Consider the following 16,485-nt stretch of genomic DNA (forward strand, 5'->3'; position numbering starts at 1 on the left):
CAGGTGAGGGGAGTTCCTTACTAATTAGTGACCTTATTTCATCAATCGAGTACAGTGCAATGAGTTTGACTCGTGGTGTACAACAAGAAGTTTAGTAGTTATGCTGACGGGTCCCAGTGGCAATAAATTCATAAAATCAAAAGCTTACCTTGACTTGGAAGAATTCCAGTGTTGCATAGCCTTAGCTAACTTAAATAGCATTCCTCTCTGTTTGAACTGGGTGTCTGAGTAGGCTAAATTAGCTAGCTGCATTAGTTAGCTGCGTGAAAGTAAAAAAACATACCTATAATATAGCTCTCTCTCTGCTGCTTAAGAAATTAATTTGATCAAAACTGTTCAACTATTCTCTTTTGAGTCAACTATTAACCACATTTTATACAGTGCTATCTAGCTGTAGCTTATGCTTGCAGTACTAGATTCATTCTCTCCTTTGATTGGGTGGACAACATGTCAGTTCATGCTGCAGGAGCTCTGGGTTGGAAGACGTTGTCAGAATTACTGTTTAAGTCTATGAAAGGGGGTGAGAACCATGAACCTCCTAGGTTTTGTATTGAAGTCGATGTACCCAGAGGAGGATGGAAAGTAGCGGTCCTCCGGCTACACCATGGTGCTACCCTACAGAGTGCTGTTGAGGCTACTGTAGACCTTCATTGGAAAACAGTCTGTTTTAATCGGGTATTTGGTGACCTGTGAATATATTTAGCATAGTTTTATCTAAAAAGGCTAATCAAATTCACTGAGTAGGATGGTCCTCCCCTTCCTGCAGTGCACGCGTACCACAAACCCAAGTCACACGGATGGTAGCCACGTTAAATGTGTCCCGCATAGATGAGGCACCCTTTCTAGGCAGTACATAACGTCCGCTCCACTCTCTGTAAAACTCTACTATCTTGTTAAACACTAATTCCCAGGTGTGTGTGTTTAGACAGGCTTGCCAACTTTGTAAACCTTGAGATGACACCTGATGAAGTCTTCCTGTCAGGCAGGTGATTCATGAACTTTGACCATACTGCTGACCAAGGAAAAATCTGCTTGTCAGAGAAATGATGAGTGCATCAGACATTCTGCACTGTCAAGTGGGGTGCTGATGGGTCCCAGTCTCAACAATCAGTAGGTCTAACCCAGTCTGATTCAGGAAGACGATTATTTAACTTAAAGAGATCCATTGCCATTGCAGCTATGCCCTGCCTTTTATGAAGGCCTACTAAACTAGTACTAGGCTGCTTAGGCTATCACTATGACTTGAACATAAAAACTAGGCTTATGTCTAGGCTTTTTTGTAATCAGTGGTTTAGGGATGTCCCCGACAAAAAAAACTAAAAAACTACTTGGTCGACTGAGAGTTGCCTGTAATATTGAGTTGCCCTCAGAACAGCTCAATTGTCATGGCATGGACTCTACAAGGTGTCGAAAGCATTCCACAGGGATGCTGGCCAATGTTGACTCCAAATGCTTCCCACAGTTGTGTCAAGTTGACTTGATGTCCTTTGGGTGGTGAACCATTCTTTATACACACGGGAAACTGTTGCGTGTGAAACTCAGAAGCGTTGCAGTTCTTGACACAAACTGGTGTGCCTGGTACCTACTACCATACCCCTTTCAATGGCACTTATATTTTGTCGTGCCTATTAATCCTCTGAATGGCACATACACAATCCATGTCTCAAGGCTTAAAATTGTTCTCTAACCTTTATCCTCCCCTTTGTCTACACTGATTTGAAATGCATTTAACAAGTGACATCAATAAGGGATAATAGCTTTCACCTGGTCAGTCTATGATATGGAAAGAGCAGTGTATGTGTATTAAACTATTCAAAAGTTTAGTATTTGATTACATCAGGTTTGTTTTGGTTGTGTTTAGATATAAATGAATGGTAAATAATGTATTGTGTCATTTTGGAGTCACTTATTGTAAATAAAATGATTCTAAACACTTCTACATTAATTTGGATGCACCATGATTATGGATAGTTTTGAATGAATTGTAAATAATGAGTGAGAAAGTTAGAAACACAAAGATCAAATACATGTTAGGTGCCCATCCATTCCCAACATGACTTAGTGTGTGACACAGGGCTGGAAGTCTCAGGCTAGCCTGTTGCTCAGCCTCACACACAACTTGTAAGATCTGTCAGCTTTCCAGGTTTTAGAATGTGACATTATGGCACTTACAGCAGTCATCTTCCTAACTGAAAAGCATCCTTGCCTGGGTCTATGGTTAAACGGTCTCTGTTGTTATGTGGCCACTGGTTATGCTATGCTTTAATTGTTAGCGTACTGCTTTCAAGGCTACAGTCATTGTATTATTATACAGTGTGTAACACAGCCCTGTTTGGTAAATGATCATAACTCATTGGTGGTTTTATGTTGAAGATTAACCATGGATCAACAGAAAGGGCTTCCTGATTACAGTAGGCCTACATGTGGATGGAATAGACTTACTTCCCCAATTTATGCACCACCCATCCTCTTAAAGTGGGTGGGACTTATTTATAGTGGGTGGAAAAGAGAGGAGGAAATAAGTTAGTTGCTTACAGATAACTGTTTCTGCATTCCCTTCCCAATATGCTATTCCCCTATGTGGTTTTATGCTGCGTTCATAACATCTTTTAAATGTGTAAATACCAGCATACGACTGGGAAAAATCCACTTTAATTAACGCCCCTCCAACTTGTAAGTGTGGGAACTCCCTCAAACAGCATTTTCTGCAGTTGAATGCAACAACAAAACATTGTTTTTATAATTGATCTATAAGGCTTTTATAACACTTTGTTTGTGAGCAGGATGACTGTACTTCTAGTTTATGGTTGACGATGCTTTGCTTGCCATTAGCCAATTGGGGTTCACGTGCTTTGAAATTGTTGAGATCGCACACAACTCGTTTCTCCCAGTTTACAAGTAACTCAAGTGTTTCCCAGTTGTTATGAACACAGCATTAGTGGTCATTGGCTGGCGCACCACTGCTATGATGTCATGTTTGTGTGGGCACACCACATCTTCAGAGGTTCCACTAGTTGTTGGGCAGTCTCTCTGGTTCCCATTGTTGGACCCCACATTGTTCACTTTAGTGACACTGGTCAGTCCCCACTGGTCTCTCCTTCACTGTTCAGGCCTTTTCTATCCTCAGGCTGTCACTATTTGGCCTCTTCTCTTTTGGCTCTCATTCATTGTCTTATCCCCCAGCCTTTCTCTCTCTCTGACCTCTTCCATAATGTGACTCCATGTGTGACCTGGACTCATTTTCTGTTCCTGTGCACTGAGGAAATTGCTCATGTGCCCTATGAGAATCTCTCATCGTGAAGTTGAGCCCCCTGCTGCCACCATCAAACAGGCTGACGGGGGCTTCTGCAGTCAGGAAGTCATGAGGCAATGGCCTTGCATAAAGTGAGAGTGATTATAGCTGCTATGAACAAATTGATTTAGTCTGGAAAGCAAGGGTATCATGTCTCTGACTTGTGAAGGGGGGGGGGGGGATGCCTCAAGTCAAATCTATTTCTCAGATCGGCAACCAATTCTGAATTCCACTAGGCTAGAGAACACATGTGCATTGTAAACCTGTTGGAACTATCCTGTTTATTTGTTGGGCCTAGATGTGATTATGATGGCCAGTGTCAGTTATTAAACCATTCTCTCTCTCTCTCTCAGCCGTGTGGTCTTACCCTGTACAGTGGAGGAGGTGAGTACGTTCACTGTTATTATTTAGCATTCTGTCATACTAATCCTTCTATGGAATTAGCCTACTATTCAGACCTCTTCGCTTTTAAAAAAAAAAATTTAATCAAATTTGATTTGTCACATGCACCGAATACAACCGATGTAGATCTTACTTACGACTCCTTAACCAACAATGCAGAGTTTTAAAAATGTGCTAAATAAAGACATGGAAAAATATTAAAACAATAACAAAGCTATATAAAGTCGGTACCGTGTCAATGTGTAGGGGTATGGATTAGTTGAGGTAATATGTACAGTTGAAGTCAGAAGTTTACATGCACTTAGGTTGGAGTCATTAAAACTCTTTTCAACCACTCCACAAATTTCTTGTGAACAAACTATAGTTTTGGCAAGTCGGTTAGGACATCTACTTTGTGCATGACACAAGTAATTTTTCCAACAATTGTTTACAGACAGATTATTTCACTTATAGTTTACTGTATCACAATTCCAGTGGGTCAGAAGTTTACATACACTAAGTTGACTGTGCCTTCAAACAGCTTGGGAAATTCCAGAAAATGATGTCATGGCTTTAGAAGCTTCTGATAGGCTAATTGACATCATTTGAATCAATTAGAGGTGTACCTGTGGCTGTATATCAAGGCCTACCTTCAAACCCAGTGCCTCTTTGCTTGACATCATGGGAAAATCAAAAGAAATCAGCCAAGACCTCAGCAAAAAAAATTGCAGACCTCCAAGTCTGGTTCATCCTTGGGAGCGATTTCCAAACGCCTGAAGGTACCACGTTCGTCTGTACAAACAATAGTACGCAAGTATAAACACCATGGGACCATGCAGCCATCATACCGCTCAGGAAGGAGACGCGTTCTGTCTCCTAGAGATGAACGTACTTTGGCGCCACAAGTGCAAATCAATCCCAGAACAACAGCAAAGGACCTTGTGAAGATGCTGGAGGAAACCGGTACAAAAGTATCTATATTCACAGCAAAACGAGACCTATATTGACAAAACCTGAAAGGCCACTCGGCAAGGAAGAAGCCACTGCTCCAAAACCGCCAGAAAAAAGCCAGACTACGGTTTGCAACTGCACATGGGGACAAAGATCGTACCTTTTGGAGAAATGTCCTCTGGTCTGATGACACAAAAATAGAACTGTTTGGCCATAATGACCATTGTTATGTTTGGAGGAAAAAGGGGGAGGCTTGCAAGCTGAAGAACACCATCCCAACCGTGAAGCACGGGGTGGCAGCATCATGTTGTGGGGGTGCTTTGCTGCAGGAGGGACTGGTGCACTTCACAAAATAGATGCCATCATGAGGAAAGAAAATTGTGGATATATTGAAGCAACATCTCAAGACATCAGTCAGGAAGTTAAAGCTTGGTCGCAAATGGGTCTTCCAAATGGACAATGACCCCAAGCATACATCCAAAGTTGTGGCAAAATGGCTTAAGGACAACAAAGTCAGGGTATTGGAGTGGCCATCAGAAAGCCCTGACCTCAATCCTAAAGAACATTTGTGGGCAGAACTGAAAAAGCGTGTGCAAGTAAGGTGGCCTACAAACCTGACTCCGTTACACCAGCTCTGTCAGGAGGAATGGGCCAAAATTCACTCAACTTATTGTGGGACGCTTGTGGAAGGCTACCCAAAACGTTTGACCCAAGTTAAACAATTTAAAGGCAATGCTACCAAATACTAATTGAGTGTATGTAAACGTCTGACCCACTGGGAATGTGATGAAAGAAGTAAAAGCTTAAATACATCATTCTCTCTATTATTCTGACATTTCACGTTCTTAAAATAAAGTGGTGTTCCTGACTGACCTAAGATAGGGAATTTTTACTAGGATTAAATGTCAGTAATTGTGAAACTGAGTTTAAATGTATTTGGCTAAGGTGTATGTAAACTTCTGACTTCAACTGTACGTGGGAATAAAGTGACTATGCATAGATGATAAATAGAGAGTAGTAGCAGCAGCATGTGTGTGGTTCGAGTCTAGTGAGTGTACATTTAGCCTGTGCAAAAGAGTCAGTGCAACAAAAACAATAAAAAAGAATAATGGGATCAGTGCAAATAGTTTAGGGAGCCATTTGATGAACTGTTCAGCAGTCATGTGGATTGGCGGTAGAAGCTGTTAAGGACCTTTTGGTCCCAGACATGGCGTGAGCCCTGACCAGCTTTTCAAAGCATTTCATGGCTAGAAATGTGAGTGCTACGGGGCAGTAGTCATTTAGGCAGGTTACCTTGGCGTTCTTGGGCACAGGGACTATGGTGGTCTGCTTGAAACATGTAGGTATTACAGACTGGGTCAGGGCGAGGCTGAAAATATCAGAGAAGACACTTGCCTGCTGGTTAGCGCATGCTCTGAGTATGCGTCCTGTACGTGTCCTGGTAATCTGGCCCTGTGACCTCATGAGTAAGACCTTTTTTTAATGCTTTACTTGTTTGATGATTCGTCGGAGTGCATAGTGGGATTTCTTATCTGTATTAGTGTCCCACTCCTTGAAAGTGGGAGCTCTTGCCTTTTACCTCAGTACGGATGTTGCCTGTAATCCATGGCTTCTGGTCACTGTGGGGACGTTGTCGTCGATGCACTTATTAATGAAGCCGGTGACTGATCTGGTATTATACTCAATGCCATTGGCTGAATCCCGGAACATATTCCAGTCTGTGCTAGACAAGCAGTCTTGTAGCTTAGCATCTGCTTCATCAAACCACTTCTGTATTGAGTGCGTCACCTGTTTGAGTTTTTGCTTGAATCAGGATGATCGAGTTATGGCGCCGGAAGAGATGGCTGCTGTTTTACGGGCTCCTAACCAATTGTGCTATTGTGTGTTTTGCGTTATTTGTAACTTATTTTGTACATAATGTTTCTGCCCCTGTCTCTTATGACCGAAAAGATCTTCTGGATATCAGGACAGCGATTACTTAGATTTTTTTCTTTAACGAGTCGGATGCGGAGGATTTACTTCAGACACCCTAAAAGGCCCAAATCTCCGTTATTCGCATGAAGAAGAGACGGAGATATCGGGGACGTAGGTCGGGGTGTAAGGATCCAACGGCGACTGAGTAATCCCCCTCTACCATCAGTCCTATTAGCCAACGTGCAATCATTGGATAACAAAATGGATGAGCTCCGATCGCGACTATCCTACCAACGGCACATTAAAAGCTGTAATATCTTACGTTTCACTGAGTCGTGGCTGAACGGCGACATGGATAACATACAGTGCCTTGCAAAAGTATTCATTCCCCCTTGGCGTTTTTTCCTATTTTATTGCGTTAATCTGTGATTTGGATTTCATGTAATGGACATACACAAAATAGTCCAAATTGGTGAAGTGAAATGAAAATAACTTGTTTTAAAAAATTTAAAACGGAAAAGTGGTGCGTGTATATGAATTCAACCCCTTGGCTATGAAGCCCCTAAATAAGATCTGGTGCAACCAATTACCTTCGGAAGTCACATAATTACATTGCACACAGGTGGACTTTATTTAACTAAGTGTCATATATATATGAAAGGCCCCAGAGTGCAACACCACTAAGCAAGGGGCACCACCAAGCAAGCGGCACCATGAAGACCAAGCAGCTCTCCAAACAGGTCAGGGACAAAGTTGTGGAGAAGTACAAATCAGGGTTGGGTTATAAAAAATTATTAGAAACTTTGAACATCCCACAGCGCACCATTAAATCCATTATTAAAAAATGGAAAGAATATGGTACCACAACAAACCTGCCAAGAGAGGGCCGCCCACAAACTCACGGACCAGGCAAGGAGGGCAATAATCAGAGGCAACAAAGAGGCCAGAGATAACCCTGAAGGAGCTGCAAAGCTCCACAGTGGAGATTGGAGTATCTGTCCATAGGACCACTTTAAGCCATACACTCCACAGAGCTGGGCTTTATGGAAGAGTGGCCAGAAGAAAAAAAAAACATTGCTTAAAGAAAAAAATAAGCAAACACATTTGGTGTTTGCCAAAAAGCATGTCGGAGACTCCCCAAACATATGGAAGAAGGTACTCTGGTCAGATGAGACTAAATTACAAATTTTTGGCCATCAAGGAAAATGTTATGTCTGGCGCAAACCCAACACTTCTCATCACCCCGAACACCATCCCCACAGTGAAGCGTGGTGGCAGCATCATGCTGTGGGGATGTTTTTCATTGGCAGGGACTGTGAAACTGGTCAGAATTTAAGGAATGATGGATGCTAAATACAGGAAAAATGAGGGAGGGGAAACCTGTTTGTCCCAGTCTCTCAAATCTCTGGAAGACAGAGGTTCACCTTCCATCAGGACAATGACCCTAAGCATACTGCTAAAGCAACACTCAAGTGGTTTAAGGGGAAAGATTTAAATGTCTTGGAATAGCCTAGTTAAAGCCCAGATCTGTAGTATGACTTAAAGATTGCTGTACACCAGGGGAACCATCCAACTTGAAGGAGCTAGTGCAGTTTTGCCTTGAAGAATGGGCAAAAATCCTAGTGGCTAGATGTGCCAAGCTTATAGAGACACCTCAAGAGGCTTGCAGCTGTAATTGCTGCAAAAGGTGGCTCTACAGTACAAAGCATTGACAACTTGAGCGTGCATAATATTGTTTTTTGTCTTATCTTGTTTTTTTCACAAAATATTTTGCATCGTCGAAGTGATAGGCATGTTGTGTAAATCAAATACAAACTAGAGATTGACCGATTTTAATCAGCATGGCCGATTTATTTGTTTATATATATATATAAATAAATGATATATAAAATATATATAAATGATATATATATATATATTTTTTTTTTTAATTACGGGGAATTTCAAGATTTTCATAACAATCGGTAATCGGCCTTTCTGGACGCCGATTACATTGCAATCCTTGAGGAGACTGCGTGGCAGGCTGACTACCTGTTACGCGAGTGCAGCTAGGAGACAAGGTAAGTTGCTAGCTAGCATTAAACTTTATAAAAAAAGTCTTCCCATAATCACTAGTTAACTACACATGGTTGATGATACTACTAGGTTAACTAGCTTGTCCTGCGTTGCATATAATCAATAATTTATCAACTCACAGCCTACTTCAAGTTGATTATTTAACAAAAGCACATTAGCGAAAAAAAGCACAATCGTTGCAATAATGTACCTAACCATAAACATCAATGCCTTTCTTAAAATCAGTACACAAGTGTATATTTTTTTTAAACCTGCATATGTAGTTAAAATAAATTAATGTTGGCAGGCAATATTAACTAGGGAAATTGTCAATTCTCTTGCGTTCAGTGCAAGCAGAGTCAGGGTATATGCAGAAGTTTGGGCTGCCTGGCTCGTTACGAACTAATTTGCCAGAATTGTACATAATTATGACAACATTGAAGCTTGTGCAATGTAACAGCAATATTTAGGCTTAGGGTTGCCACCCGTTCGATAAAATATGCAATGGTTCCGTATTTCACTGAAAGAATAAACGTTTTGTTTTCGAAATGATAGTTTCCCGATTTGACCATATTGATGACCAAAGGCTCGTATTTCTGTGTATATGAATTAATAGAGCAGTCTGACTGAGGGGTGGTGGGCAGTAGCAGGCTGTTAAGCATTCATTCAAACAGCAGCTCTTAGCAATGCTGGGATGCACAGCGCTATTTATGACTTCAAGCCTATCAACTCCCGAGATTATGCTGACAATACTAAAGTGCCTATAAGAATAGTCAAAGGTATATGAAATACAAATGGTATAGAGAGAAATAGTCCTAATAACTACAACCTAAAACTTCTTAACTGTGAATATTGAAGACTCATGTTAAAAGGAACCACCAGCTTTCATATGTTCTGAGCAAGGCACTTAAACGTTAGCTTTTTTACATGGCACATATTGCACTTTTACTTTCTTCTCCAATACTGTGTTTTTGCATTATTGAAACCAAATTGAACATGTTTCATTATTTATTTGAGACTACATTTTATTTATGTATTATATTAAGTTAAAATAAGTGTTAATTCAGTATTGTATACATACATACATACATACATACATGCATGCATGCATGCATGCATGCATGCATACATACATACATGCCGATCTTTTTTATTTATATATATATTATTATTTTTTTATGCATTGGCTTTTTTTTGGTCCTTCAATCGGTATCAGTGTTAAAATTCTAATCGGTCAACCTCTAATACAAACCCCCAAGAAATCCATTTTAATTCCAGGTTGTAAGGCAACAAAATAAGGAAAATGCCAAGGTTGTGAATACTTTCACAAGCCACTGTACAGCTGGCAGGGTTTTCGGTCCATCGGCAAGATGGAAAAGCTGCTTCCGGTAAGACAAGGGGCGGCTGTGCCTATTTGTAAATAACAGCTGGTGCACAAAACCTAATTAAGGAAGTCTCAAGATTTTGCTCACCTGATGATCTCATGATCAGCTGTAGCGCTTTGTGGTGGTCTATTTACCACCACAAACTGATGCTGGCACTAAGACGGCACTCGACGAGCTGTATACGGCCATAAGCAAACAAGAAAATGCTCATCCAGAGGCGGTGCTCCTAGTGGCCGGAAACTTTAATGCAGGGAAACTTAAATCCGTTTTATCTAATTTCTACCAGCATGTTAAATGTGCAATCAGAGGGGGGGAAAAAAACTCTAGACCACCTTTACTCCACACACAGACGTGTACAAAGCTCTCCCTCGCCCTCCATTTGGCAAATCTGACCATAACTCTATCCTCCTGATTCCTGCTTACAAGCAAAAACTAAAGCAAGCAGGAAGGAAGTACCAGTGACTCGCTCAATAAGGAAGTGGTCAGATGATGCAAATGCTAAGCTACAGCACTGTTTTGCTATCAGACTGGAATATGTTCCGGGATTCTTCCGATGGCATTGAGGAGTACAGCACAAGTCACTGGCTTCATCAATAAGTGCATCGACGATATCGTCCCAACAGGTACATACACTACCGGTCAAAAGTTTTAGAACACCACCTCATTCAAGGGTTTTTCTTTATTTTTAGTTATTCTACAATGTAGAAAATAGTTATCAACTATGAAATAACACACATGGAATCATGTACTAACCAAAAAAGTGTTAACCTCTCTGGGCCAGTGGGACGCTTGCGTCCCACCCTAATCAACAGCCAGTGGAATCGCGTCATGCTAAATGCAAAACCTCATAAATGCTATAACTTCAATTTCTCAAACATATGACTATTTTACTCCGTTTTATAGATGCCTCTCCTGAATCGAACCACGTTGTCCGATTTCAAAAAGGCTTTACAGCAAAAGCAAAACATTAGATTATGTCAGCAGAGTACCCAGCCAGAAATAATCACACAGCCATTTTCAAAGCAACTAGCATGCATCACAAATACCCAAAACGCAGCTAAATGCAGCACTAACCTTTGACAACCTTCATCAGATGACACTCCAAGGACATCATGTTACACAACACATGCATTTTTTGTTCGATAAAGTTCATATTTATATATAAAAACAGCATTTTACATCGGAGCATGACGTTCAGAAAATCTTTTGCCTCAAATGCTTCCGGTTTATTAGCGCTATAATTTACAAAATTACTATTCGAAAACATTGTTAAAATGTAATATTGTCAGTCAAAGACTTATAGATTAACATGTCTTGAATGCCATCTCTTTGCCAGATTTAAAAATAACTTTACTGGGAAATCACACTTTGCAATAAACGACGTGGTATGCCCAGAAAAATAGTCTAGGCTATACATGTTTTGAGCCATCTTGGAACGATCAACCATCAAAAATACTATTGTAAATAATCCCTTACCTTTAATTATCTTTATCAGAAGGCACTTCTAGGAATTCCAGGTCCATAACAAATGTAGTTTTGTTCAAAAAAGTTATTAATTTATGTCCCAATAGCGTTAGCGCGCTCCGAAGGCTAGTGAAAATGTACCGTGTGCGTCTGACTTGTCGTCAGGAATGAGCAAAAAAAATATATTTAAGTTCGTTCGAACATGTCAAACGTTGTATAACATAAATCTTTAGGGGCTTTTTCAACCAGGGCTTCAATAATATTCCATTGGGATGGTTGCATTGTCTTTCAAAACGTTTCGAAAAGGGAGAGTAACCATGGGCGCCGACGTCACAATGGTAATGGCCCATTTCCTGTGACCAAGGTAAACATCCTCTCTTTCAGTCAATTTTGATGGTAGCAGGCTCAAAACACTGTAAAGACTGGGGACATCTAGTGGAAGCTTTAGGAAGTGCTAAATGAATCGCAAGCCACTGTGTGTTTCAATGGCAAATGTTTGAAGTGATATCCACACATCAGATTTCAGTTTCCTGTCAGGATTTGTCTCAGGGTTTTGACTGCCATATGAGTTCTGTTATACTCACAGACACCATTCAAACAGTTTTAGAAACTTTAGGGTGTTTTCTATCCAAAGCCAATAATTATATGCATATTCTAGTTTCTGGGCAGTAGTAATAACCAGATTAAATCGGGTACGTTTTTTTTTATCCGGCCGTGCAAATACTGCCCCCTAGCCCTAACAGGTTAAACAAATCAAACTATTTTATATTTGAGATTCTTTAAATAGCTACCCTTTGACTTGATGACAGCTTTGCACACTCTTGGAATTATCTCAACCAGCTTCATGAGGTAGTCACCTGGAATGCATTTCAATTAACAAGTGTGCCTTGTTAATTTGTGGAATGTCTTTCCTTAATGCATTTGAGCCAATCAGCTGTGTATTGACAAGGTGGGGTATACAGAAGATAGCCCTATTTTGGTAAAAGACCAAGTCCATGTTATTAAGTTTCTGGAAGTGCAGTCGCAAAAACCATCAAGTGCTATGATAAAATTGGCTCTCATGAGGACCGCCATAGGAAAGGATCACCTAGCGTTACCTCTGCTGCGGAGAAGTTCATTAGTTACCAGCCTCAGAAATTGCAGCACAAATAAATGTCTGTTACTTGAACTCCGAAGCATCTCAACATCAGCTGTTCAGAGGAGACTGTGTGAATCAGGCCTTCATGGTCAAATTGCTGCTATGAAACCACTACTAAAGGACACCAATAATAAAAAGAGACTTGGTTGGGCCAAGAAACACAAGCAATGGACATTAGACCAGTGGAAATCTGTCCTTTTGGTCTGGAGTCCAATTTGGAGATTATTGGTTCCAACCGCCATGTCTTTGAGACACGGTGTGAGTGAACAGATTATCTCTGCATGTGTATTTTCCACCGTAAAGCATGGAGGTGTGATGGTGCTTTTCTGGTGACACTGTCAGTGATTTATTTAGAATTCAAGGTACACTTAATCAGCATGGCTACCACAGCATTATGCAGCGATACGCCATCCCATCTGGTTTGCGCTTAGTGGGAGTATAATTTGTTTTTCACCAGGACAATGACCCAACATACCTCCAGGCTGTATAAGGGCTATTTGACCAAGGAGAGTGACGGAGTGCTGCATCAGATGACCTGGCCTCCACAATCCCCCAACGTCAACCCAATTGAGATGAGTTGGATCAAGAGTGAAGGAAAAGCAGCCAACAAGTGCTCAGCATATATGGGAACTCCTTCAAGGCTGTTGAAAAAGCATTCCAGGTGATGCTGGTTGAGAGAATGCCAAGAGTGTACAAAGCTGTCATCAAGGCAATATGTGTTACTTCATAGTTTTGATGTCTTCACTCATTATTCTACAATGTAGAAATAAAGTAACACCCTTGAATGAGTAGGTGTTCTAAAGCTTTTGACCGGTAGTGTACCTCAATCAGAAGCCATGGATTACAGGCAACATCCGCACTGAGCTGAAGAGTAGAGCTGCCGCTTTCAAGGAGTGGGACTCTAACCCAGACGCTTACAAGAAATCCCTCTATGCCCTCCGACGAACCATCAAACAGGCAAAACCTTCAATACAGGACTAAGATTGAATCGTACTACACCGGCTCTGACGCTCGTCGGATGTTGCAGGGCTTGCAGGCTGTTACAGACTACTGGGCAGCTCGCACAGCCGCGAGCTGCCCAGTGACATGAGCCTACCAGATGAGCTAAGTAACTTCTATGCTCGCTTCGAGGCAAGCAACACTGAAGCATGCATACTGTATGATTACGTTCTCAGTAGCCGATGTGAGCAAGACCTATGAACAGGTCAACATTCACAACGCTGCAGGGCCAGACGGATTACCAGGATGTGTTCTCTGAGCATGCACTGACCAACTGGCAAGTGTCTTCACTGACATTTTCAACCTGTCCATGACCGAGTTTGTAATACCAACCTGTTTCAAACAGACCTCCATAGTCCCTGTGCCCAAGAACACCAAGGTAGCCATGAAGTGCTTTGACGGCTGGTCATGGCTCACATCAACACCATTATCCCAGAAACCCTAGACCCACTCAAATAGCTTTCCTGCTCCAACAGATCCACAGATGATGCAATCTCTATTGCATTCCACACTGCCCTTTCCCACCTGGACAAAGGAACACCTACGTGAGAATGCTATTCATTGACTACAGCTCAGCATTCAACACCGTAGTGCCCTCAAAGCTTGTCACTAAGCTAAGGACCCTGGGACTAAACACTTCCCTCTGCAACTTTATACTGGACTTCCTGACGGGCCACCCCTAGGTGGTAAGGGTAGGTAACAACACATCTGCCACGCTGATCCTCAACACTGGGGCCCCTCAGGGGTGCGTGCTCAGTCCCCTCCTGTACTCCCTGTTCACCCATCACTGCATGGCCAATCACGACTCCAACACCATTAAGTTTGCCAACCACACAACAGTGGTAGGCCTGATGACGACAACAATGAGACCGCCTATAGGGAGGCGGTCAGAGACCCGGCTGTGTGGTGCCAGGATGACAACCTCTCCCTCAACGTGATCAAGACAAAGGAGATGATTGTGGACTACAGGAAAAGGAGGACCGAGCACGCCCCCATTCTTATCGACGGGGCTGTGGTGGAGCGGGTCGGGAGCTTCAAGTTCCTTGGTGTCCACATCACCAACAAACTAACATGGTCTAAACACACCAATACAGTCGTGAAGAGGGCACGACAACGCCTATTCCCCCTCAGGAGACTGAAAAGATTTGGCATGGGTCCTATTTGGCATGGGTCCTCAGATCCTCAAAAGGTTCTACAGCTGCACCATCGCGAGCATCCTGACTGGTTGCATCACTGCCTGGTATGGCAACTGCTCGGCCTCCAACCGCAAGGCGCTACAGAGGGTAGTGCGAACAGCCCAGTACATCACTGGGGCCAACCTTCCTGCCATCCAGGACCTCTATACCAGGCAGTGTCAAATTGTCAGACTCCAGGCACCCTAGTCATAGACTGTCATGACTGCCTGGACTATTTGCATTGTCCCCATCCCCCATTTTCACGCTGCTGCTACTGTTTATTATCCATGCGTAGTCACTTTACCTCTACCTACGTGTAAATATTACCTTGACTAACCGGTGACCCGCACATTGACTTGGTACCGGTGTCCCTCTATAAAGCCTCGCTACTGTCATTTTTTGTGTGTGTATTTTAGTGAAGATTTACTTTTTTTTTCTTAACTGCACAGATCTTCTTTGTAAAGGGTTTAAACACTGTTCCCCATGCTTGTTCAATGAACCATAAACAAGTAATGAACATGCACCTGTGGAATGGTCATTAAGACACTAACAGCTTACAGACGGTAGGCAATTAAGGTCAGAGTTATGAATACATAGGACACTAAAGAGGCATTTCTACTAACTCTGAAAAACACCAAAATAAAGATGCCCAGGGTCCCTGCTCATCTGTGTGAACATGTCTTAGGCATGCTGCAAGGAGGCATGAGGACTGCAGATGTGGCCAGGGCAATAAATTGCAATGTCTGTACTGTGAGATGCCTAAGATGGCGAGGACGATCAGCTGTCTGTCCTGTAGAGCTGTGGCAGGCCACGTGTAATAACACCTGCACAGGATCGGTACAGCCTAACATCACAGCTGCTGGACAGGTACAGGATGCAACAACAACTGTCCGAGTTACACCAGGAACGCACAATCCCTCCATCAGTGCTCAGACTGTCCGCAATAGGCTGAGAGAGGCTGGACTGAGGGCTTGTAGGCCTGTTGTAAGGCAGGTCTTCACCAGATATCACCGGCAACAACGTCACCTATGGGCACAAACCTACCATCGCTGGACCAAGACAGGACTGGCAAAAAGTGCTCTTCACTGACGAGTCGCATGTTTTTCTCACCAGGGGTGATGGTCGGATTTGTGTTTATCGTCAAAGGAATGAGCGTTACACCGAGGCCTGTACTCTGGAGCGGGATCGATTTTGGTGGTGGAGGGTGCGTCATGGCCTAGGGCGGTGGGTCACAGCATCATCAGACTGCCTGCAATGACAACAAGCTCAATCTCAACGCTGTGCATTACAGGGAAGACATCCTCCTCCCTCATGTGGTACCCTTCCTGCAGGCTCATCCTGACATGACCCTCCCGCATGACAATGCCACCAGCCATACTGCTCGTTCTGTGCATGATTTCCTGCAAGACAGGAATGTCAGTGTTCTGACATGGCCAGCGAAGAGCCCAGATCTCAATCCCATTGAGCACGTCTGGGACCTGTTGGATCGGAGGGCTAGAGCCATTTCTGCGAAATTCAAATATTTAACATTCTTGATTATGTGTTATACATGAAAATAAAGCTTAACTTCTTGTTAATCCAGCCGCTGTGTCAGATTTCAAAAAGGCTTTACGGCGAAAGCAAACCATGCGATTATCTGAGGACAGCGCCCCGCATACAAACACATGAATCATATTTCAACCAGGCAGGTGCGCCACAAAAGTCAGAAATGGCGATATAATTAATGCCTTA

At 42.5% G+C, this 16,485-nt stretch overlaps 1 protein-coding gene across 1 annotated transcript in view; it reads left to right on the plus strand.

Annotated features, from left to right (window-relative positions):
• The window catches only part of LOC106585622 (phosphatidylinositol transfer protein beta isoform), a 48,953-nt gene that overhangs the window by 1,446 nt on the left and 31,022 nt on the right, over positions 1 to 16,485 (plus strand). The window contains exon 2 of the mRNA XM_014172038.3: positions 3,646 to 3,676. Coding sequence (XP_014027513.3) covers positions 3,646 to 3,676 — 31 coding nt within the window. The remainder of the gene's footprint in view (positions 1 to 3,645; positions 3,677 to 16,485) is intronic.

The sequence above is a fragment of the Salmo salar genome, chromosome 24, assembly GCF_965601325.2.
Source record: "Salmo salar chromosome 24, fSalSal1, whole genome shotgun sequence".
Lineage (NCBI taxonomy): Eukaryota > Metazoa > Chordata > Actinopteri > Salmoniformes > Salmonidae > Salmo > Salmo salar.